The 26,174-nt window shown below is 41.4% G+C and overlaps 1 protein-coding gene across 2 annotated transcripts in view; it reads left to right on the plus strand.

Moving 5' to 3' along the window:
* Positions 1–1,125: 1,125 nt before the first annotated feature.
* LOC122565333 (major facilitator superfamily domain-containing protein 12) overlaps positions 1,126–26,174 on the plus strand; it is a 46,813-nt gene continuing 21,764 nt past the window's right edge. The window contains exons 1-4 of one of the 2 annotated variants that reach the window (XR_015751831.1): positions 1,126–1,761; positions 20,635–20,845; positions 21,817–21,946; positions 24,392–24,577. Coding sequence is in view for 1 of the 2 variants with exons in the window: in XM_043721198.2 (XP_043577133.2) it covers positions 1,494–1,761; positions 20,635–20,845; positions 21,817–21,946; positions 24,392–24,577 (795 nt within the window). In the remaining variant the exon portion in view is untranslated. The remainder of the gene's footprint in view (positions 1,762–20,634; positions 20,846–21,816; positions 21,947–24,391; positions 24,578–26,174) is intronic. The other variant, XM_043721198.2, reaches the window with a different exon arrangement.

Here is a 26,174-nt window from a genome sequence, read left to right on the forward strand (position 1 = left end):
TAATAATAATACGTACGACATTTCATTGCGATTGAGGCATTGGGAGTTAAGGAAATTTACTGTCCCTAAAATTCTGTGAAAACAAAATGCAGAAGAAAAACTTGAAAAATGCAAACACATAGAAATTGTGCATTAATAATAAAACGCAGGATTAGGGTGTAGGTTTGATATCCAGACATTTCATTACCTGGCTAGGTAACATCATCAGTGGCGGTCTCCAAGTGAAGCGAAGCTGTTGCCTCCTTCTTTCTATTTATATCTTTCTCCTAGATGGGGTTCCTGGGGTTTGTGGTGAAGTCATTTCCTGTTCGTTTTCTGAGGGGTTGATAGATGGCATCTAGATCTGTGTGTTTGTTTATGGCGTTGTGATTGGAGTGCCAGGCCTCTAGGAATTCTCTGGCATGTCTTTGCTTAGCCTGTCCCAGGATAGATGTGTTGTCCCAGTCGAAATGGTGGTTTTTTTCATCTGTGTGCAGGGCTACAAGGGAGAGAGGGTCATGCCAGAGAATTCCTAGAGGCCTGACACTCCAACCACAACGCCATAAACAAACACATAGATCTAGATGCCGTCTATCAGCCCCTCAGAAAACGAACTGGAAATGACATCACCACAAACCCCTGGAACCCCATCCAGGAGAAAGATATAAATGGAAAGCAGGAGTCAACAGCTTCAATTTGGAGGTCGCCACTGATGATGTTACCTAGCCAGGTAATGAAACATCTGGATATCAAACCTACAGCTCAGCGAGCAAACCTACACCCTAAACCTCAACCTGAGCTACAAACCTTGCAAAAACGCAAGATATTTCACTGAGACGTTTGGAGTTAAAGAAATCGACTGTGGAAATAAAACGCAGAAAAAACGTAAATTCAAAAAAACCACAACTCACAGGATTCCATTTTTGTTTTATTGAGATTTGCACAGTCGGGTTAGTTTCAGAATTGGCCAAACAAGGAGCCGGGGGATGCAGAACTCAGAATTCCCGGAGCTCCCCTTGTCGAAGGAGAGCGCGAGCAATGAGCAGCGGGAGCCGTGGTCCCGCCCCCGAGCCCGCGCCCCCGCCCCCGAGCCCGCGCGCCCCCGCTCATTGGTGGCCGCAGCCCAGCGTCGGGGGTGCCGCCCTGGCGCCCGCTCACAGCCGGGGAGACCGCGCCGCTCATATGACCCGCTCCTTATTTATTACCGACGGGACGGGACGGGCGGCTGGAATAAGCTGTTGGCGCTCAGCCCCCAAGGACGCAGTAATGTCCCCGGAAACACGGAGCGATGTGTAAAGTGTGTGTCTGTAAACCGCCCGCTTCCTTAGGCTTACCTCCCTCAGTTAGGGTGAGCGGTTGGCTACCTTCTGTTTAAAGGACTATCAGTTTCGTTTTGCAAAGCACAGGCTCTTAGCAACAACAAAAACAAGGGGGGTGGGGGGCTGGTTGTTTTCTGTTTTTGAGGTTGTATAGTTTGAGGTTATTTAGATAGTGGTTGGTGTTTAATTAATGCCATGGCTGATGAGGAGCTCGCCTTGCCTCTGTGTACCCGCTTGTCGTACTCGGTGGGCCACTTTCTCAATGACTTGTGCGCGTCGATGTGGTTTACTTATCTCTTGGTTTATTACCACACGGTGCTGGCCATTAACAACTACAACGCGGGCATCCTGCTGCTCATCGGGCAGATAGCGGACGGAATCTGCACCCCGCTCATCGGCTACGAGTCTGACCGCACTCCCGGCTGCGGGAGATACGGCAAGAGGAAAACGTGGCACCTTATTGGTGAGTGTCATCCTGTTTGAAATGCAGTCGGCGGAGCGAGTTCACCTCCCCCCCCACCCCCCACGCTTCCTTACTCAGTGTTTCACACTCTTTTTGTGGTGTGGTGTTTTTATGTAATCCTCACATGCGGTAGGGGACCCGAGATTTACAAGGTGTCTGTGATGGCACATCGTTTGTTTAAACTGAGCTTAGGGTTTTAAAATGAGATAAAATGCCCCACATGTCAAGTCGAAATAGTTTTGTGTTTTCCGGAATTCCCCTTCGGAAAGTTTTTTTTTTCTCTCTCTCTGGTTATGTCAGTCCTAAAAAAAAAATACCGAATTCGAATACAGAAATAAAGAGAAAGTGAGCCAGCTAACTAAAACGTGGTAACGTGCATTTGTGTAGTGCCTTTGTGGGGAAAACTTCAGAGAGCAGTATTGACAGTGATGGAGAGAATTTGGCACACTAGCACTTGGTTAAATAGGGGTTTAGGAAGAGATCTTCTAGGAGAAAGTGAGGACTGCAGATGCTGGAGATCAGAGCTGAAAATGTGTTGCTGGAAAAGCGCAGCAGGTCAGGCAGCATCCAAAGAGCAGGAAGAGATGGCAGGTGTTAGATAAATTTAGTGCCTAGGCAGCTGAAGGGTCCCTCACCCCCTAAAGATGGGGGTGGGTTGGGAACAATGAGAGTGGCCAAGGCCAGGGCTCCAGAAATTTATGGAGAAGGGAAGGGGTTTGAACCCAATAGATACTTTAGTTGAGCTCCAGTTTATGAACAGTGGGAGGCAAAGGGAGAGTATTTGTGTGGTGGATAGTGGTATTATGATGCACTCATAATCCAGAGTCCCTCATGTTCTGGGGACATGGGGTTGAAATTTGCATTTGATAATTCTGGAATTAAAAAAGCTAGTGAAGTAGCAGCCACATAGCTATTGTCAGACAATCGCATCTAGCTAACTAATTTCTTAAATGAGGGGAATCTGCCACCTTTATCTGGCCTGGTTTATATGTGACTCCAGACCCACAGACATGTGGTTGTCTTAGCTGTCCTCTAAAATGGCCACTCTCACTTCAGGGCAATAAGTTGGCCATACCAGTGATATGCACAATCCATGAATAAATTGAGGGAAAAATATCCAATGTCTTAGTCAAGTGATAACAAAGTATTGACTGTGGTTAGGAAGCTCCCTGATGCTTGCTCATCCTCTTCATTGGGGCTTCTCAAAGTCACAATTAGGGCACCAAGTGTGATGTCAGTCTGGAATTCTGGAGTCATGAGCTCCTAGATATTAACAGTGCTGTGGACTTGTCTTTCTGCACCTTCTCTCAACTTCCCCTTCTCTTATCGTTGTCTGTATTGACACCCTTGCTGTATACTTTTCACTGAAGGGTCATAATTTTCAAGTAGGGGGGAAAGTATTGGTCAACACAGAACAACTCAGGGAAAAAAAATGGTGTTCTGCCCAATTCTTGGGACAGATGTACCTCCAACAACTCAACTCCACACTAGCCAGGACAAAACAACCTACTCGACTGTCACACTAATACATTTACATTCACTCCCTTCACCACTGATGCACGATGGCAGCATTGTGTACCACGTACATAATGCACAGCAGTAACTCCCCAAGACTCCTCTCGCAGCATCTTCCAAACCTGTGATCCATCCCATCTGCAAGGGCAAGGGCAGCAGATGCATGGAAACACCCATCTCCTGAGCGTTCCCTTCCAAGTCCCCTACAGTCCTGACTTGGAAATGTATTGCTGTTCCTTCACTATTGCTGGATCAAAATCCTCGGACTCCCTAAACCAAAACACTGTGGATGCTGGAAATCAAACTGCTGGGGAGGAAAAAAGATCCAAGAGGTTTGGCAGCATCTGGGTAGATTTATGTGGGCTCAAAGTAATATCTGAGTAGATGATAATAGAATTAAACTAGGACTGTTCCATACAGTGGCATTGGGGAGACACAAGTATTGAGGTGAGGTATGGCCAACTCAGTTAAATACCAAAGAGGTGAAAAATTGGGTGGCACTGTCACTAATGGTTTTTTTTGTGTGACTTTGGGGAAGTTTCAACATTTCCAGTTAAACCAGATGGAATTCCAACTTATCTTTCCAAGGAAAGGTTCATTTCTGTTCTGGCTTCCATCGCCTGAACAACGTGAAATAAGTTCCTAGAACATCCACTTTTGTCTCTAGTAGTATGATGATTGTCGGACCTCTCTAGTGTTCTACAGGGTTTCCTATCTCTAACATGTAAATTGCAGGCATGATGGCGTGCAGTCCTGTATTTCCCTCCTTCCTGATGAAGGGCTTAAGCCTGAAACGTCGTTTCTCCTGTTCCTGATACTGTCTGACCTGCTGTGCTCTTCCAGCAACCACACTCGATTCTGATCTCAAGCATCTGCAGTCCTCGGTTTCCCGAAACGTCGATTCTCCTTCTCCTTGGATGCTGCCTGACTTGCTGCGCTTTTCCAGCAACACATTTTTAAGCTCTGATCTCCAGCATCTGCAGTCCTCACTTTCTCCCAGTATTGGTTGCCCATCCCTCATTTCCGATGAACTGAGTGACTTGCTTTGCCCTTTTCAAACAGCAGTTAAGAATCAACCACTGTACTATGGTTCTGGAGTGACAGCTAGGCCACTAGTAAATTTTCTTCCCTGCATTGCATTGGCGAATTGAGATTTTAAAGATGGACTGTCTCCATAAGGGTTACCATTTAATCTAACTTTTTTAAATGGAGATTTTTATAGATTCATTGAAGTTCCTCCAGCTCAACTAGCTTCCCCAAAATATTAGTCAGGCCCCTCTTGTTAGTCCAGAGGTATTACCACTGTGCCACTGCCTATGCCTTGAAGCACCCTAGAGCAGTTGAATATATTGTTGCAACTTTTTTTCACTTTATTGTTGTGCCAATATGCCTGGGTGGGCCTATTGACCCCATGTTATTTACTCATTATTTACAATATGTATATAAATGACTTTGAAGGTGTGACCCTACTGATGGGACAAGATAGTGGAGTGGGTGTTGTCAAGGATGAGTGTCGGCAAAGGTATAGAGATGGTTTAAATGAATAGGCAAAACAAATGAGAAAAGGAGTAAAAGTAGGAAATGTGAACTTGTTCACTTTAACAGGAAACATAGAAAAGTATCATTATTTTAAGGAATTGCAGGAATCTTTAAGAAGTATAAAGATGTCTGGATCTTGTGATAAATTAATCTAAATTAGAATACAGGCATATATTAATTGATTTTAGGAAGACAGCTGTGGTTTATTGCATAAGGAATAGAAATTTTATGTTGGGCTATTATTCTACATTGCAGTGCATCAAGACCTGGTGAGGCCACATCTGCAGTTCGGAGTACAGTTTTGATTTTTCTTGCGTTATAAATGTGTTGGAAGCATTTTGAAAGATTCTCATAACTTACCTGGGATTTGGGTGAGGATGGAGTGTGTGTAAGTGGCTTATATTGAGGAAAGATTGAACAGACTATGTGCCTGCATCCACTAGAGTTTGGAAGAATGTTGAGACACACAAGACTGAGGGAGCTTGACAGGGGAGAAGCTGAGAGGATATTTCTTTTGGGAGAGCAAGAACTAGACCCCATAGTTTAAAAATGGGGCCTTCAATTTAAGACAGAGATGAGAAATTTTGCCTTTCGAGGGTTGTGTTCTTGGAACACTTTCTCTTCAGAGAGAAGTGCAGACAGGGTCATTGACTATTTTAAGGCAGAGTGATAGATGCTTATTTTGAATACATTCGGTAAATTTTGCGTCCTCTCCAAACCACACTAAACAGTGGAAGGACGGTGATAAGCTTCAGGAAAAGACAGATGAGCTGATAGAATAGGCAGGCATGTGACAGATTAAATTTAACTCCGTGTTAAGTACTGCTTTGGTAGGCAGAATATGGCCAGGCAACACAAACTAAAGGGTTTATTATAAAGCTTGCTTAATTCAATTTTTTTTTTATCATTACAAAGTGGATTAATTCTAAGGGGATGCAAGAACAGGTATCCTGGGACTTTGTGCACAAATTATAGATGTGGTATTAAAGGCCAGGGAGGAAGGTTACATCATTATAAATAAAAAGATTTATTTTTAACACTGACAGAAAGTTTAATGGTGATTCTGTTTTGTCTTGGGGCTTCCAATGTCAGATTTGAAAAATCTGACCACCTCAATGTCCAAAATATTGTGTGCTGATTCAACCAGAATGGTGCCTACTAATAGTCTGTCAAATATATACTTTGCCCAGTCTCCCAGCTCAAATTAATTTTTTCTTTAGGTCAGTGAATTGACTACATTTACTGGGACAAATGCATTTAACAGATGCTGTCTTTCCCCCACCACCTGAAATGTGTGCTATACAAGTCGATATGGCTCAATCAATGGAAAGTATGGTCAATATTACATGGTAACTTCACTGTCTTTATTTCCAAAACACATGACAAAAGCACATGAGCATTTCAGCATTAGCTTAAAATGAATGAGCAAGAGAGAGACTGGTAATCTTAGCAAGGAGGAAGTAGGTGGTTTTATGGAGAGGGAACAGAAAGTGTCAGCCTTCAACTGTGCCACGGGCTCACCTTGTTTGCATGTGATATATCTATATATCCTACATTTCTGAAGAAAACCTGCGTTCCATCTGTGTTTTTGTTCTATTTCCTTAATGTGCACAAGGCAAGTTCAGTTAACATGAACTTTCTTGTGCCAATAGATCAGAACTTCAAGGCAATGTTGCAGAGTGGGATGCTACTTTGTCTACTGGTGCCCTGTACAAGTTCTCTTTAAGGAAACTCAGATTGGAAGTATGACCAAGGAAAGTTTTGGAATATTGGAACCCCAGTTATTGCCATCTTTAGTAACACCGAACTAGAAAATCTCAACCAAAGAATAGTTGAAGTTGTGAATAGACTTGGAAGTACAAGATGAGGATTCCAAACACTTAGAATATTTACTGAGCCCTTATTGGAGATCAATAAAAAGGTCTTATTGCATTTGATTCAGTGTCACTTTCATGACGTTATTCTAAAGCAGATCTGAAACCAGTCTGTTTAAAAATAAAATCTACCACTTACTTGCTGTTCCAACTTTCAGGCCTTTCTTGGAATATTCTCTTGGGTATTACATTGCACATTACTTATTAAGGTGATGTCCTGTTTCTTGTCAGGTGAACTAGTTTCTTTATGTTCTGGCAGAATCTAATCTCCCTTTTTTATTTTGAGCCTCTAGCGCTCTCAGTATTTCATTTAAAGCTTAGCTTTCTTCAGTGAGGTCCCTCTTGTTTCCTGCTGAAAATTTATTGCTGGAAAAGCGCAGCAGGTCAGGCAGCATCCCAGGAGTAGGAGAATCAACGTTTCGGGCATGAGCCCTTCTTCAGGCTCATGCCCGAAACGTTGATGCTGCCTGACTTGCTGCGCTTTTCCAGCAACACATTTTCAGCTCTGATCTCCAGCATCTGCAGTCCTCACTTTCTCCCCTCTTGTTTCCTGTTGCAATTGATCATGGGAAGTAGCTTATAGTGAGTCTAACAGCTTCCCAATCAGGAACACTCCTGTTAGTACAGCTGTTTGGTGTCGTCGTGTCCAGATAGTTTGTATAATCTGTTAATTGGGTGACTTTAACTTGCATTTTTTTTAGTCTTTGCTAATGGACCTTTGGATATGACAGTAGACCCTGTTGCAACAATTTGGAAAGAAAGTATCGCACTCTAAACATAGCTTTGTATTTGTGCTACTTTCCAAATTGGGTTGTCGGGCATCAGTGTAGATTCCACAAGTATGTCATGGTATATACTCCAACTTACTTTCTGTCACATGGCCAGTCAAGAAGCTATCCTGTTCTTACTTGGCGTTGGAAGCTTGTGATGCTCAGGTAGTACTCTGCCCCTTTGGCCATGTTCAGACATATTTTGCTTGGCTGTCAAGTTTGAGGGTGGGTCTTTAACCTGAAGCTTCTGGTGGGGACAGCGCCCATTATGCCCTAATACCTCCTCACAGCCTTTCTAATTCTTTTCAAATTTGCTTTGCTGAAGGCAATCCTGTTTTTAAAAAAAAAACTTCTTTTTCAAAGAAAAAGCCAAATCCCAAAATGTGATGTTGAATAATAAACTTGTGTATTTTATACCTTTTAAACAATTTCTCATTATTCAGATGGAAGTTCTGCATGGTGAGAATATAGGGATTGCAGTTCTACCAAAATTCTCTCCCTCTCGAGTTTCCATGATTTGTTACTACACGACCATGTTAGGGGTGTGTATCTGTCCTTCTGTTGTGCAGAAGGACTCATTGGAGGAAAGTCAGGCAAGACTATTTTTACTAAATTCTTGGTCATTTTCCACCAACTGCTTCTCAGCAAGGGCAGAAAGATGAGCATGCCTTTTACATAATCTAGGGCATTTATTGCAAAATGTTCAAATAATTGTCAAAAGGGAAACATGATGGCTGTTAAGTAGTCAATTATTTAATCAAATAAAGGGGAAAGGTTCCTTTGGTGCAGTGGTAGTGTCCTTACCTTTAGGGTGGGGGGAGGTAGTGGGCTGGGTTCAAACCTGTCAGTTGTTAAATATTTTGATTTTAAAACATAATTATATATAGGGAGGGAGCAGATTGAACTGAGGCAGAGAATTATTGGACTAGTTTGTGGCACAGTGGTAGTGTCCCCACCCTTGGATCAGGCGGTATAGGTTCGGGCCCTGTCTGCTCCATAGATCTGTAATAACATATCTGAACAGGTTGATTAGAAAAATAGATTAAATATTTTTTCTTTATAGTCAATAAAATCTACAAATAGAATATCTGTCATCTTTTTAGAGTTTGTTTGACTAGCTTATTTAAAATTTATGAACAAGGATGTCTCCAATGACTCAGAGTAAACATAGATCATTCAATATTCAAACATGGAATAGGAGGATCCCAGCTGGTAAGTGTAATTGCAATCTCTGCTGACCTGGCTGGAATGTGCAGATGTGGGGTTAGCAAGTGAAGAAAATATACATAACCAGCTCAGCTATGACTACCAGTCCCTTTCAGCATGACCCCAGCCCTGAGCTCAGTTTCTTTCTTGCCAATGTTCATTGTCTGTTTCTCTCACCACAAGTAGGTACCCTTGAAGACTGCTTTGAGGTGTGTGGTGTACTGAAACCTACTGAGTAGCATCAGCAGCAATGTGAAGTATGGAACAGTTTCTTTAACTGAACCGTGCTCCTTGCCCTAACATTTGGGCACAACATTGAGGGCTGAAGGGCCTGTACTGTGCTTTATTGTTCTATGTTCATCCTCTCCATTCAGTTTCCTATTTTTGAAGTAAAACTTAATCTCTCCGGAATCTTGAGTACTCTAAAACCAAATAACAAAATTTAAATGAACAATCCCAACAAGTGGATTGTGGAACCTGGGTTGTTTGCTTCAGAACAAAGTAAAAACAGTACTTGCCTGTTTAGTTGTGTTTTTAGCTTTTTTCTGTAACACTTTCAGTTTGTGAATGTACAAACCCTGGCAGCCCATTCATCGGTGCAGAGCCATTTTGCTATTCTACTTTGTTTGAAATGTTAAATCAAATATAATCCGTTATGTTCACTTTGACACAATCTCCATTTGCAACATAATTTTGTTAACCTAACTATGAAAATGTATGGTTTTAATTGCATTTGAGCAGTAATGCCATTTTATAAATTTAATTTCAAAAAACAATGGGAGCTGCGAAGTCTTTACCAAGTCTTCAGACAAATCGCATTAAATCTAAGGCATATTATTTTGAATAGAATGTTCACATTTTTGAATAAATGATTGAAAAGGATGTATTCATGTGACGTTTTAAAAACCTTCCTATAATCCAATGCTGAAAGGCACCTTTGATACTATTAGTCACGTGACCGTATGTACTGACAGACCTTGTTTCAATTTCTACAGCATTATTGCTTTGTGTTTAGTCCTTGAAAGCGTTCTGCTTTGTAATTTGCTTTTGCTTTCTGTTGCTTTTTGTAAATCTTTGCATTTCACTGTCCTGAATGTTCAGAGTGACCAAAGTCCCACTGGGTGCTGTGCCCTCCAGGTGACCACTTACACTCAAATCCATTGTTTTCTCCTCGAGGAGCCAACTCCTACACTCAAATCCATTGTTTTCTCCTCGAGGAGTCACCTGCTCTGCCTTTCAATAGGATCCTGGCTGATCTGACACTGCTCGTGTGCTTTCCTGAATTTTCCTTGTAACCCCAGGATTCTTGATTAGGGGAATTGTTTACCTCTGCATTAAATATACATCAGGACGTTGCCCCGCTGCTGTCTGTGACAAGAAGCTCCAAAGAGAGAACCCGGTGAGAAGAAATTCTCCTCTTCTCAATTTTGTCTTGGCCTCTCTTTATTCTGAGACTCTGCCCTAGATTTTCCCCTGAAAGAAACATCCTCTCAGCATTTACCCTGTTGAGCCTCTTAGGAATTAGATTAGATCCCCTACAGTGTGGAAACAGGCCCTTTGACTCAACCAGTCCACACCGGCCCTCCGAAGTTTAACCCACCCAGACCCATTTCCCTCTGACTAATGCACCTAACACTACAGGCGATTTAGTATGGCCAATTCACCTGACCTGCACATCTTTGGACTGTGGAAGGAAACCGGAGTACCCGGAGGAAACCCACGCAGACGTGGGGAGAATGTGCAAACTCCACACAGGCACTTGCCCGAGGCTGGAATCTAACCCGGGTCCCTGGCGCTGTGAGGCAGCAGTGCTAACCACTGAGCCACCATGTCTCCCCGATATGTTTCAATGAGATCACCTTTCTTTCTTCTACTCTTCAGTGAGTACAATTCTGACTTGTTTAATCTTTGCTCATAAGACAATCCCTTCATTCAGGAGTCGTCCCAGGGAACCTCTCTGAACTGCTTTCTGCAGTTTTCCTACGCGTAAGTAATATTCTGATCTTTTGTTCTCCCTTGAAAATAAGGGGATTTCCTGCCCATTGGCCAATTCTCTATCCATGTCAATATACTACCTCCCACTCTGGCCTTTATCTTCTGACTTCACTTTTTTGTGTGAGCTACCCTGTCAAATGCCTTCTGGACAACACATCTACTGGCTAATGAATTCTGTCTTCCTCCCTTGAAGAAAGTGCTGGAGCACAGTTACTACACTGTTCCTCTGTTCCATGTAGATAATTACAGTTCTTGAGCTCAATGTAATTGGCTCCCCAAAAGCTATCCACACAGTAAAATAATACAGGGCAAATATCCTTGATGATGCAAAGTAACCAGCCACTTGCCCTTCAATGAGGTGGTGTGACTTGTAATTTAGCTCAATTATCATTTTGCATCCATTTGAAATAATTTCCTATAATAAACTGTGAACTCATCTGCAAGTCTCCCAGGTTTGCTTTATAAAATCAGCCTAATTTTTAAGCTAAGACTAGGTTTGATGAACCAGGTGATCAATATGCTGCCGATAGGGCTTTGTTTTTGAGAGAGATTTGTGCTATATGGAATAATTGAAAGTTAGCAATCTGTCCTGTGATATTTGGTATCTCTGGGGGGTCTCAGTCCCTGCCCTTGGAGTTAGGTATTGAGTTCTGTTCGTGGCTGAACATGGATCCACACAATGTGTGTGTTGCTGATCAGATTTAGGACAAGGTGGGTTTCCAGTCATGGGCTGAGCCTCTAGGGGGTCTCCTGTGTTTGAGCTAGGGGCCATTCCACTTGAGCCTGGAAGGCTCAGGACTTGTGCTTTCTATCCCTGATGAGGTCAGTGTTTGTTGCTCCTCCTTAATTGCCCTTGAGAGAGAGGCGATGAACTGACTTCTTGAATCACTGCGGTCCATCAGGTATAAGGACACCGACAATATTGTTGGGAATGACGTTTTACAATTTTAACCAACAGTGAAGGAATGCTGATTATATTTCCAAGTCAGATTGTGGGCCTCTTGGAGGGGAACTTGCAAATGGTGGTATATACTTGTGCATCTGCTGCCTTTGTCCTAGGATTTGGAAGAGTCTGAGATACTGCAGTGAGTTTTGTAGGTAGCAGCAGCGATATGTACTATGCAGCATTTGTGAAGAAAAAAAAGTAATGTTTTGAGTGCACAACTTGTCCTACTTCGTTTTCTGCCGAAGGAAAATTGGGTATGTTATCTTGACCTTTCTCCCCCTCCATTTTTCTTTTTGGACTTGTATTTGCTATTCCAGGTCATAAAGCCTTGAGTCTGTTTGCAATTGTATTTCTCCAATTTTTTAAATATGACTGGTACAGGTGAACCCTAGCCATTTTAAGACTTTGTAATGCTGTGGTGATTGGTTTAAACCTGAAAGCTATCTGGTATATTCCTCTGTAGTATGCTGAATATAATACAGGAAGTGGTAAGCAGGCAGTCGTTGTATTTGAAATGCTTGAGGGTTGGGGAGGGACATTGGCAGAGTTTTAAACTTGGCCAAGGCATAAGAGTATGTGAGCTGCTTTTCTCAGTATGGATGGGCTAGGTTAGATCTAACATTTCTCACATCCAGCTTGCACCATGCATGCAAAAAATGCATTTGTAACTCATTTGTGCATTTATTCCCACCACTCCCTTCATACTTATCCATGTGGTCTCTCTTTTTTTCAGTTGCTTATTTCTTGAAACAGATTAAAATCACATTTTCCATTATGATTGACTGACATCAAAACTGGGTCTTCAAAGCATCGCTCATCGTTCAGGATCTCAAAGAATGCTGTGAAATAGTAAAAAAATGTTGCACTAGAAAAGCACAGCAAGCTTATGCCTGAAACGTTGACTTTCCTGCTCCTCTGTTGCTATCTGACCTGCTGTGCTTTTCCAGTACCACACTTTTTGACTTTTGATCTCCAACATCTGTAGTCCTCACTTTTTCTCCTGCTTTTAAATGCTGGCTGTTTTGTTAAATGAGAGTATTATAAGCTTTTAAATAGGAACTAATAAGCAGCACTCATCTCTGATAGAGTTGGGGCGCTTCAACTGTCTGCCACCCCTTGCCGATATTAAAGCTACCTCAATAGCAAAAGAAAACATTGCAGAAATTAAAGTAAGAATTAAGTGTTGTCTGTTCCCCAAACGTGGGTAATGGAGTAGAGTTCTCTTGTGTGGTTTACCTCAAGCTACATGTGCTGAAATGTCGCTAGTTATTGCAGAATCGCCTGAGGGTCTGACTAAACGTCTGTAGAGTCTGCAACTTTTTTTTTTCTAAAACTGCCTTTATTGCCCAGGACTTGAACCACCAACGACAGCCTGTATTAATATAGCCCCATTTTATTTTTTTGCATGTTCTAAAACTTATCATGGCATTTGAAATGAAGGTTGATATAAATTACCTGGTTCCAGACTGGGAAAGGAGTTATTACAAAAGGTGTTCAAAAGTTTTGTCAAAGGAGGGTTTCAAGGACTCACCTGGAGGTTAAGGCAAAGGGGTTTGGGGAGAGAATTTGAGCTGGGAGCCCAAGCAATGGAAGGCATGCCTGTAAATACTGAAGTTGAGGAGCTGCGGTAGCTAAAGTTGGAGCTTGACAGGATTTGGGACTGGAGGAGGTTCAAGATGGTGTGCTGGAATTGAAGTCAGCAGAGGATGAACATAGGAATAAGAATTTAAAAATGACATCAAATACTGGTAAAATCCAGCAGGTGTGACAGTATTTGTGGAGAGGGAATCAGCATTAACGTTTAAAGTCTGATATGAGTCATCTTCAACATTGGCTCTGTCGCAGTTAATGCAGACAGACTGAAGAAGTCATATCGGACTTCGTGTTAACACTCTCTTCTGCTGTTCATGCTGTCAGACCTACAGAGTTTCTCTGACTGTTTAATTTTCTAGTATCAATGGTTTCTTGCTTACATTTTTAAAATGTAGCCAGTGAAAACTTGGATGTTTATCTGACATTGAGGTGAATGTGGTTTCCCTGAGTTTTCCAATTGAAAATATGGTGGTGTGCTGCTTTAAAGTTAAGCCTTCCTTTTTTATTCTTTTGAATTCCTTCAGAATTTCTTGGCTGAATTTTTAAACTTAAATCTGTACAATTAAAAATCCATTGGTTCTGTTCCTGGCAACAACTATCTCCACATTGAGCCACTTGGTGTAATTTTGTGTACACAGTAGACATGGTATTGCAGCTTCTACCAATCTCCAGGATTTTTCAATGTTTTTGCTTCTGAGATCACTTAATGACCATTCATTGGGCCCCCATCACTTTCTCCTTGACAATATTTTTCTTGTATAAATTTAATTGTACAGTTAACAACCTTTTATGAAACTGATTTAAGATTGTCAGAAAATGGCAATATCTTTGACCACAACACACACGTATGCTCAATGTTCATCCTGCTCAGCTCATTTGAGACTAGACCAAAACATTCCGAATTGAAGGAAGTAGTGATGTATTTATCAAAGCACTGAATGCTTTCCACCCTTTCGTTTTATGGCAGGCAGCTTGATGGTTCAAATTGGTTGCCATATGCCATCCCAGTATAGGTGGAAATGTTGGGAGCCTCGTTATTGATTTACTTGCTCTGAAGCAATGAAATGCTTATTTTAAAATTGTCCCTTGTGTAGTTTTTATCATGGAACTTTTGCAAATGAATTGCTGGCTCGGGAGTAAGAAGTGAGGGGTCAGCAGGTGACTCAAATACGTGGCTACTGGTCAGCAGTCAGAGTTGAGCCAATCCGGAGGTTGGTTTGATGGTGTTAGAAATTGCAGTGCCTTGATATCTTAAGTTTCTCAAGGGCCCACATTTGGAGGGTGAGTGTCTGAGTAGTGGCCATGGCTTGAGAGCCTCTGATGCTCCAGACTAGGTTAGTGTGTGTATTTGCTAGTTAGTATATTTTATTCAGTCAATGTTTAAATGATTTTAAGTAGGTGTTCCTTAATGGAAGCTCTAAACCGAAAAAGTAATTTTTGTAATCTGGACAAAGGGGAATAGAACTTGGAGTTTTATCTTGTATGATGGGAACAGTTTGCTTAAAAAAAGCCATAATCAAGAAATAAAAGTTGGGTTTATACAGATTGTTCTGCTATAACATGACAGTTGTTTCTCTGCAGTCTCATGCTATGAAAACCAGCTATAGAAAATCGCCAATTTGTGCTGACAAAAAGTGCGCTTAAGCCAGAACGACCTCTGTGCTATTCTGTACGTGTTGAGAATCTCTAAGGTTGCATATCGTGAGATCTTGCGTTGAATAAGAGAATGGGCTATTATTTCCCCAGTCAGAAGAAATTTGTGCTCCTCGTTACTCAAAGCTTTAGGATTATCTTAAGCAGATACTTCAGAAAGTGCCCAACTGTTATATTGCTGTGTGGATTTCGCAACCGTCAGATCATCAAAGCAAAGACGCAAACGATATTGCAGGTGTCTCCTAGAAGATAAAAAGCTAGCTATGTCCCTGTCCTGCTAGCAGGGAACCTATGCAGAAGTTAGTGTTTTTAAAACCCTATTTCCCTAAGCTGGGGATGTTCAGAAATCCATAGTTTTTTTGCTGTACTGTTTCTCCTTCGTTTTGAACATTGGTGCACTAACTTCCTGTTTTTTTTCAAAGGCCTTGGAAGGTTGCATTTCCCAATTTTTGTATCGTGCAGTCTTGCAGCACCCTTTGTCAGTGTATTTCCACTGGCTCCCTGCTTACAAGGTGCAAAGTTGATATTTGTCTCCTATCCCTTTTCTAAATTTGTATCCTTTTCTTTGTAACCTCCTGCCTTGTTGCCAGCCCAAATTCTTTGCTTTTTTCCCCCTTTTTATATCCAGAAGTGTTTTTATGCATTACTGAACATTCTTTTATTTGGGCACCAAATTGTCCATGCTTTTTTTCACCTAACAACCATCACCAGTAAATCATGTGTTTCTGTTTACATAATTTATGTACAAAGCCCATTAAGGGCGATGCAAACCATCCAATGTGAGGGAGTGTGGGAAGGGGCTAAATCAAAATGGAGTTGGAATCAATGAATCCTTACAAGGCATATAGAAGCCGTTTGGCCCATCCGGTCTGCACCAACCCTCCAAAGAGCACCACACAAACAGCCCCCATACAATTCCCATAACCCTGCTTTCTCACATCCCTGGACGCAATGGAACCACCACCTTAGATGCCCACCTTCAAACTATGGGGGGGGGAGGAGAAGGGATATCCCTGCAGACACAGGAGAATGTGCAAACTCCACACACAGTTGCCCAAGGCTGGAATTAAACCTGGGTCCCTGGTACTGAGGCAGCAGTGCCAAACATTGTGCCACCCCTCTGCTGAAAGTGGACATAAAGCTCTCCACCCCTGGAGGTGCCCAACTCACTCTAAAGGCATGAGTATTGGTCCCAAATTCTTTGTAATTCCTGCAAATTACTCTCCCATTCCTTTTTTATTTAAATGAGACGCAGTCCCACTTTGTGGACTTCTTGAAAGGGTTCTCCTAGTTCTCCCTGCTTTTAAAAAGTCTCTGAGAACAATCTGTTGACCCTTCTTCTGGCCGTGGCCTACGTTAAGACTGTTGTATAATTGCTGTTGTTATCTCAGCAATAACACTAAACTACATTGTGCAATCAGCGATTAGTTAACTTGGCATATGCTTTGACCCCGGAGCTTTTCTAATCTGTATAGCTCAGTATCACAACGCATTCACCTCCATTGTAAATACCAAGTAATGAAATAAATTTTAAAGCATTTCCTGTCAGCCACATCATACTTTCACTAAAAATGGTTGTTTCCGGGCATCTTTGCAAGTTATAAGTTGCAGAAACCACACTTACAACTATTGCTGAAAGTGTGGGAAGGATTTAATGATTTCCATTTTGCCTGTTATTAGTTGACTTTTGGTTTAAAAACCAGTTGGAAAACAAAGTAGCAAATCTCCCAAATAGGTGACCCGTGTGTCTGAACTGTGTTGAGAAATGAGCAGCAGGACTCCACCATCTTGCCCCTTCAGTCTATTCTGCCATTCAACAAGATTTTGACTGATCTGATCTGGCCTAAACTCTACATTCCAGCGTACTTTCAGTAACCTTTGAGCTCCTTGTTCATTGAGAATCTATTTGCCTCTACCTTTAAAAGCATTTAACAATCTTGCCTCCCATTTGTCCTCTGTAGAGGAGAGGTCCAAAGAAATTCCTCCTCCTCTGCCTGTCTTAAATGGGTGACCCCTTCATTTTTAAAGTGTCCTCTAGTTCTCTCCTTTCCCTTCTGAAAATAACTAACTTTTTTTTAAGCATCCACCCTGTCAAGTCCCCTCAATCTTGCATTTCACTAAGATCACTGTGGACTCTTCTGACCTTCAGTTGATGTAGGCCCGTTATTAGTAGAGGTATTATCAATGGACATAACTGAAGCCCCAGGCTAATGTTGTAGGGCGGTGAGTTCAAATCCCACCATGACAGATACTGAAATTTCATTTGGGACAGCTAGTCTAATGGAAACCACACGTGGTTTTTTTTTAAAACAAAACTGGTTCACTAATGTCCTCTGAGGGAGGACATCTGCCAACCTTAACTAGTTTGGCCTGTCCGTGACACTAGATCCACAGAAATGAGGTTGACTCATAGCAGCCTTCTGAAATAGCCTAACAACTTACATAGTACCAGGGTAATTTCGTAATGGGCAATAAATGGTAGCCTGAGCACCTGATGGCCAGAGCCTGTGAACACCCTAATTTAAAATTCTACCCCCATTCCAGATATCAGCCAAGTAAACCTTATCTAAACAGCTACTGTATTCATAGTGTGCCTGTCTTTTTTTTTGCATACTCCTTATGTCCCCTTCACAATTCGCTTTCCATCCTATCTTGGTTTCATCTGAAAATGTAGCACCATGCATTTGGATCCCTGCATCAAATCACTATAGTTGAGGCCCAATACTAATCCCTGTGACCCACTGTCCATCATGTACTGCCAGCTTAAATTGATCCATTTCGTGACCCTCCCTCTCTGATTAGCCCACCAACTCTATATCCATGCGAATGTGTACCTCTTTTCCATTTCCTCACTCGAATCCCAGTTTTGCATAGGAATCTTTTGATCTGACTGTGCTAAATACTTGCTGAAAACTAAAGTCACTGGGAATTGTTATATTAATTACAGCAAGAAGTTCTTGTATATTGAACTCAGAAATATCCTCTGTCCCTTCACTTCAAATGTCCGGATTCTGGTCAGTTGTTCTTGTAGTTTCCTCTTGCCCTGATTGTTGAACAACCAAACGCTTCTTTGGAAGGAAAAAGAAACTGGGATTTCTTTGTATGTTTTTTGTCTAAACTACCTCAACCTTACTAGAACACTATTGATTTATATTTCTATAGTGCTTTTTAATATAATGTCTGAAGTGCTTTCTCTTGCTTTATAATGCAATGGAACTGAACCACCCATTGAAGGCTTAGTTGAAAAGCTAGATTTTGAGGCGCAGTTAAAAGGGATACGTGAGGTGATGTTTGAGCTGAGGGTCTAGGCAGCTGAAGGCATGAACCTTCAATGGTGAAGAAAATATCCTCTTTATCTGCATTTTCAGAATTGGGAGAGTTTCCATAATTGAGGGTTGTGGAGCTGGTAATAATTAAATAGAAGACTATATGGGAGAAAATTGAGGGAGTTGAAAAACCAGCAGTGATGTGAATTTTGGATCTGGGCTGCTTGGGAGCCAGTTTACATTGATAAGCAGAGAGGACAGGTAACTGGGAACTCTGGGTTGGGACATCGCCAGCAGAGTTTTGGATGACGTTTTATTCTCTATAATCTTGATTTGAGATGCTGGCCAGGAGTGTGCTGGATGGTCTAATGTGGAAATAGTCAAAGCATTGCAGGTTTTGACAGTAGATGAGCTGAAGTAGGGAATGTTATGGTGCAAATAGGGAACTTTGTTAGGCTTACAACTGAGTACTTGCATCACTTACTATTTCTGGGATAAATCTGGATTTAACAGCAAGTGGACAGAGTGCAAGAGCTGCCAACTTACAAGTGGTGTAAGATGGAACAACTCAGCAGGTGTGGTACTGTTTGTGATGCGAGTTAACATTTCTGGTCCAGCGGCGACTCTTCAGAACGGCTTGACCCAAAATGTTAACTCTCTCTCCACTGATGCTGAAAATGGAAAAGTGCAGCAGGTCAGGCAGCATCCAAGGAGCAGGAGAATCGACGTTTTGGGCATAAGCCCTTTTTCAGGCTCATGCCCGAAATGTCGATTCTCCTGCTGCTTGGATGCTGCCTGACCTGCGCTTTTCCAGCAACACATTTTCAGCTCTGATCTCCAACATCTGCAGTCCTCACTTTCTCCTCTCCACAGATGCTGCCAGACCTGAATTTTTCCAGTAATTTCTGGTTTCCAGCATCTGCAGTATTTTTTTAATGTAATGTGTTTAATTCGTGGCAGAATTACAAACTTGGGCTACAGAGCTTTGCACTAAGTATTGATAGTTTCTTGTTGAGTAATTATACTTGTGCAAGATAGATAATGTGCTTCATGTAAGGGGTTTCCTGTTTAAAATGGCTGCATCTGCCAAATGTTTCTATTGGGTCCATCGCATATTTTGGTGCGGCTCAGACTCTCCTAGCTCAGTGAGTTAAAATATTTTGGAATTTTATCCATGTTTACTCTTTCTCTACTTTTACAGTAGCTACATTCCAAAAACTGGCTGAAAAGAACATTGGGACATCTTGAGACTTTGTGTAGCATGTGTTTTTTAAAAAAACACAATTATGCAGACATTTTTTCTTTCATCCCCTTCCCTATACATGTTTGTGTGAGCACACTTGCTTACAAACTAAACTATGCACCTAACCATAACCCTAGTGCATCATGAAACAGACACTTGCTGCGTGTCTCCAGCACATGAAATGGAGACAAATCTACAACTCTTGGGATGTTTCACCAACACGTTGATTTTTAAAATATTTGTGTACCTAAATATTAATCAGTTCTTCTAAGTAGCTCTTAATGCTTACAACTTGTGTACTGAGACAACCAGAATACAACCTCCAAATTGATTAACACTATAAAAATAGTGGCTTAGGCTAACTAGTGGGGAGGGGAATGGACAAATGGATTTTGGGTACAGGTTTATTCTGTAAGATTGTCGGTGTACAGACCAAAATGCATTAGCTGTGTTTATTTCTTAAATTGTGTTCCCATGACTTGGTCCTGATGTTTGTCTCAATTGCTAGTCTCTTAACCAGCAGGAAGTAAGTGTTCACCAGCTTCTCTGTGAAGCTGAGCTATGTAAAAGAAGGTTGTTGAGCAAGTGTTTGGAATGAGTCTCTTGGATTGGACTTCTTTTGAAAGTCGTCATTGACCATCACTCACTAATGAGCATGTCCATCCAGAAAATTCTTGTCACTGATCATGGGTTCTCTGGATCCTTGTGACTCGAGCCCAATTGAAAATTCATGGTAACTTGTAATTATCGGATCACAAGGCAGTAAAATCGTGAGACACCATTAGTGTTGTATTGTCACTATATGATATGAAAAGCATTAAAGGAAAATGTTACTGGTGAGCACCACTTAATCTTTAAACTCTTCATCTTCTCCATAGGAACATTTAAAAATATAATTAGCCCCGAGTCTTTCAAGTAATTTTTCTCCAATCCAGATGCACCCCCCCTTGGAGCTGAAGCCAGCTCTTAGTTCCTTCTGATCTATATGCACACTTTGCCCATACTAGAAATGAACCAGCCATTTGCAGAGGCATCAGAGTTCAAGCTGTTCAGTTCTGTCCTCCAACTGGAGCCAAGCAGAAATGTCTACCCAAGTGTTAGATTTTCGTTCAGTTCTCTACCCATCTCTGCAGAGAGCTGAACATAGGAACATTGAGAACATACACCTGTTTTTAGTCAAATTAAGCTTAACATTCACGTTTTCAGCTAAACTGCAGTGTTTTGAAGATGTTGTGTTGTAAAGGAGTATTTAACCACTGTCTTATTTTCACAGGAAGCACCAGCGTCCTCCTATCCTTCCCTTTTATTTTTAACCCTCCCGTGGGCAGCAGTGAAAACGTACCACAGTGGGTTGAGCTCATTTACTTCGTTCCGTTTATTGTTGTATTCCAGTTTGGGTGGGCTGCGACACAGATCTCCCACCTCTCCTTGATACCAGAGCTTACCTTGAATGACCATGAGAGGGTTGAGCTCACTGCTTTTAGGTAAAACAAACCATTTCTTGCTGTCTGTTTTTACAGTTGTCTGTGTCTTCAGTGACTTTTTGCTGCTAGCTCAAATTACCAGTCATCAATATTATTTAAAATCGGGTTAATTGTTCTGACTGATCAGGCAGTAGGTGGGGAAATGCAGCAAAATGACGTATTTGGACTGCACTTTTCTGTTTTTTGTAATTGAGGAATTACCACGAATCCAAGCATTGAGGTCCAGATGCCATTGGGAAATATTCCATAGCTATCTTGGAAACAAAGGGAAAGAGTCTGCTGCAATAGATATCAATCCAATCAAATAACTCTTCCATTATGGCTGTGCGATAGTGCTTGAGAATGATATGAGTTGTAAGGGGTGTATTCTAAATAAGATTGTGAACGGTTAATGAGTGTACTTGAGGTATGATTAATTCTAAATTATTGATTTAGAAACATGAAAATAGCTATCCAAATGAGAGTTGGTTTCTAGATCCTCTATCATTGGTACCATCTGTGAAGTTGGAGTGGACAATAGAGGAAAAAGACCATACAGTCTATCTGGTCCATGCTGGTGTTTATACATTGCACAAGCTGCCTCCTGCTCATTCAACCCAATTTGTATTTTAATGTTTGTTGATCTTCCTATCTTTACTCCCCTTTTTTTTAAACAAAATCCTACTTAAGCTTGCTTGCAAGAAATCCAGAATAATCTTGCATCCTTTATTAAAAGGAGACTTCAGTCAGCTACTAATATTAACTAATTCATCACGGAACACAGTTGGAGCAATATTGCTTCCTCTCTGCTGGAATAACATCCATGAGAAAGTTGCCCAGCAGCATTCAACAGAAGCTAATCCATAGTCCAGGTTGACTTTGATGCAGGGATCAGGAGCATGCTTAATGAATACATTTGCAGGAGCATAACTGTGAATCTTTACTCCTGTAGAAGTCTAACCTGTAGAAACCAATGTTATTTGTATCCACAGGAATGCTTTTACTGTTGTAGCCAATATAGCAGTTTTTGGGATTGCGTGGTTGTTGTTTCACTTTCAAGCTGCTCACTCAGATCCAGATGTTGATAACAGTTTGGGAAAACAAGATATTCCCTTATTCAGGGTAAGCAACAGCTAAACTGTGTCCTTGTTTTTTTTTGGATGATGTTTTGACCAATGACCATAGGTGCCCACCATTTTATTTCTCCTTCTCCAGCTTGGGTGGGATCTCAACCAGAGGAGCAAGTTTGTTTTAAAACTGGAAGGGGGTGGGGGGGTTCAAAATCTTTGCAGTGTTCTACCCCAAGGTACTGTGAAAGAAGTTGTCATTGAGAATATTCAAGAAACCAGTAGATTTTCTATATATTAAACACCTCAAGGGGTATGAGGATGTGTTGTGATCTGGAGTAGTGAAGCAGGCTGAAGGGCCTGTTCCTGTTCCTATGCCTCACTAGAGGCAGTTTGGAGAAGATTCACTAGGATTGACCCAGGTATGGAGAGATTGCCTTCTGGGTAGACTAAACGGGTTGGGATTCTACTCCTAGAGTTTTAGAATGAGTTAACCTCATTGAAACATGTATAGGATTCTTCAGTGGCTTTACAGGGTACATGCTGAGAGGATGTTTCTCTTCATGGGAGTGTCCAGGACCAGTGGGCATAATCTCAAAGGAGATCAATTTGGGATTGAGATGAGGGGCAATTTCATCTGAGGCTCCTTGGGGCAGTGTCCTTGTGTGAATTTTAAAGCTGAGATAGAATCTTGATCATTACGGGGAAAAGGGCAGGGACGTGGATGTGAGGAATGTCAGCCTGATGGAGCAGGCTCAAGGGGCCAAATGGTTGCCTCAGATTCTTGTATTGCAGAGTGAAAATCTGAGTTGACCAATCCAGGAGAAATTCACACGCTTCCAGCAACTGTTTTGACTGCATGGAAGAAAGCAGTAATATCAGAACGAACGGGCAAGCTATTGTTGTGACAGGTCTTTTCTAATTCAGCAGCAAACATTTTGAGGAATAAATGGTCTTCATTAGTCAGTGCTAACTACTCAACCACTTGAATTCAAAATTGTCTTTGTGAACATTTTGTTCAGATTCCTTCTGATAGTGTTATAATTTGTTTTGTCTTTGAGTTCTTTACTGGGGGTATATTTCTAAAATTTTGCTCACCAATAAAATCCAAATTAATTTAGTTTTCATTCCACTTTTTCTTTACAAATCATAACAATTTCCTTTTCTCCAATCATTGTTCTAAACTTCTAGATTTTGTCTTTCTCTCCCCACCACCTTCTCTTCCCTTACCCCAGACCCTCTCTTCCACCACTATCTGTCCCCCTTCTCCTGATTTTCAATCCCCCATTGCTCTTCTCATTCTGCTCTCTTGCCCCACCCCAGGGTCGGTTTTACTGTGGCTCCTTGATGCTGCACTCTGCTGTTGACATCATGGTACATATAACGGTCACTTTCCTCTCTCCTCCTATCCCTCAGGCTGACCCGAGATGAAGTGCAGTATGTTAGTGCTAATCTGTTAAGCAAATGTCAGAACAAAGTTTTTTTTTATTGGAGATTTGCTGATGATCGTGGTAGGAGACCAGCATGGCTTTGAAAATGTACCCAACTCCTGTCATAAGATCCTCCTAATGGACCATTGCAGACCTGCTACCATCTGATAACACACGAGACAAAGTTGTGCCTCTGTCTCTGTGTCACCAGTGTACTTAATTTAAACTTCATAGAATTGTTACATCATTGTATTTTCTTCTGTCAATTAGTTTTGTACTGGTGAATTTTGCACAGTCAAGTCAACTGACTAGGAACCACAGACCACCAAGCTCACTGAGCATACAAGCCACAAACAAGGAGCTTTAATCTCAGCTAGGTCTTATGATGCAGTGGTAGTATTCACCAAATCTGGATTAGAATCCCACCAGTCTTGGCAATGTCATAAACCTTGAGTTGAAAATAATTACCAAATTTCTGCTCGATAAAAGTTGAGCCTTTCCTCAGCCTGTCCTCTACTTTCATATCTTGACAGGGAAGTGAATTCTTTTGGTTGTTACTTTTTTCTAAAAGGAACTGTAGCTCCTGATATTGTGATTGAGTGGATTATCTGCCCCCCCCCCCACCAAACCTCGAATGAGGAAGTTTGCCTTTTCTTTAAAATCTGTTTTCCTCGTGATTTTAATTTGTCATTTTGGAAGCTTACACTCTCTCTCCATTTCTCAAAATCCTGTTGTATTCCAAAATTGCTGCCCACCTCTCTCCTCCCACACTATATTGTAATAATGAATGTGGAGGATCTCTAGTGGAAATGTTGAGGAATCCCATGCTGTGAAGGGAGCTTCACTACTTCTCGGTTTTAAATGAAGATAATGGAATTTTGGACCAAACTGATCAAGGAGATTGGTATCCATTGTATTGAATTTTTAAATACTGTTTGGGTACATTTATCATGACCACGTTTTACTTTCATCCTTCGCTTTTTTTTAATGGATTTTGTTCTTTGAGGGCAGGAAGGTAATGTTGGTAGAGGGATTCTTTACTGATGGCTATTTAAATCTTTTTTTTCCAGACACTAGCTCTGATTGTTATTGGCATTGGATTTGTATCTTCAGTGGTGTTCCATATCGGAACACGCGAGAAGGTGAAAAGTGAAGAGGAATGTGTTGTTGCTGAGCAGACTCCACTCATCGATTCCAATAAAAGCCAGCCATTGCTGCAGTGGAAACATTGGCTGAAGGAAGCATCTTTCTATCATGTAAGTGGTGTGGTACAGCAGGCATGCTCTCACTTGAAATAAGGGAAGATTTGGAAGGTTGGTCAATAGGCATGAAATGATGCTGAATGCATGCTCCTTCAATTTAACGAGTGTTGAAAGTGCTGATTGTAATTGCTGGAATTTTAAAAAAAGCATTTTACTTGGTGTCAGAGGATGGTCAAGGCATTCGCCAGCTGCTTAAATACTTTAGCATGAATTGTTCAGCATTGCCCTTGCATCTTGTCACATGGACTAGTGGTGGAAGGACTCGTTAGTTCTTGAAGTAGGACCTGACATTGTTTCAGTTACTGTTTCATACCAATGGAACTCTTATTACCTAGCTGCTATTAAACAATAAACTGCATCCTGTTTAGGTTAAGTACCTCTTCTCATTGGTCTGAGTTTTTCCTCGAGCCCACTAGATCAACTAGGCCTTTTAGATCCCCACTAGTAAGGAGGATGCTATTAAACAATCACAGACCTTAAATCACGTGGAGCTGTGGTGACATTCATCTTAGAATGTGCAAGAGCCTTTTCCCATTCTGTCCCAATCTCTTTCTCTCACTTATGCATCATGTAACCTCTTAGCGTGTGGCAGCCATTTTCTCCATTCATCCCACTTATTGCAGTTTTATTTAAAGATAATTGGACAAATATTGAAGCACCAGATGCAACAAGGAAAGGGTTGTTCTGTGATCTCCTTTAGTGCTGCAAATATCAGTAGTTCTGTCTTTTGTAAATTGTGCACAATGGTTATTGAGTCCTGATTTGGTGGCTCCACAGGAACTTTGCATTTGACCACAATTAAGAAAACTGTCAGATGATCTGAACATTTGGAAGTTTGAAATTTTGACACCATCAAAACCATAAATTGATTTGAGAGGGGATTTCAGAATTGGATATCAAAAACTCATCTAGAAAAATGATTTTTATAATAGCCAATTAAGTTGGGCAAAAGAATTCCCATCCATTATTAAAATGTAGTGAACTTTGCTTTATAAATCTTGATCAGCAGCTGTGGAATCCGTTTTAGAAACTGATTGTATTGAGGATGTCAAGTTCTCCATGTTCAACTCTCATCAATCTGGGAGGGATATATTTCCTCCAATTTGTGGAGTTTCTGATCAAAGTGTCTCTTTTTGACGGCTTCTCCTACTGGAAAGCAGAGGTCAGTAAGATTGAGTGGCGAGCTGCATTGGCTTACTGCATTCTGCAGAAGATCCTGCTGTTCCTCCTAAAAAATGAGAAAATGAAATGGATTTGGCTTTGATTTTTCTGTTGCTGTCTCCCTAATTGCATCCCTGAAAATATTAGTCTAAATGCACCATCAGGCAGCTTAACATTTTTGTACAGAACAACACCACTCACCTTAATGTATTTGTAGGACAGTCCAAGATAACGCCCAGGATGAAGTTAGTGAGGGTCACACTATTGGATGTTAAGGGTCGATAGTTGCGACAGTGCTTTGTTGGAGATTGTCACTGCCAACTTGTGCAGTCCACGTGTTACTTGCACCTTATCAGCCCAAGTACGGATACTGTCCACATTTTGTGGTGTTGGATTCTGGTCTCTTTCACTATTTGAGTTGTGAATGGTG

The sequence above is a fragment of the Chiloscyllium plagiosum genome, unplaced genomic scaffold (genome assembly GCF_037043375.1).
Source record: "Chiloscyllium plagiosum isolate Xiang-an unplaced genomic scaffold, Cpla_swu_hap1 HiC_scaffold_28, whole genome shotgun sequence".
Taxonomy (NCBI): Eukaryota; Metazoa; Chordata; class Chondrichthyes; order Orectolobiformes; family Hemiscylliidae; genus Chiloscyllium; species Chiloscyllium plagiosum.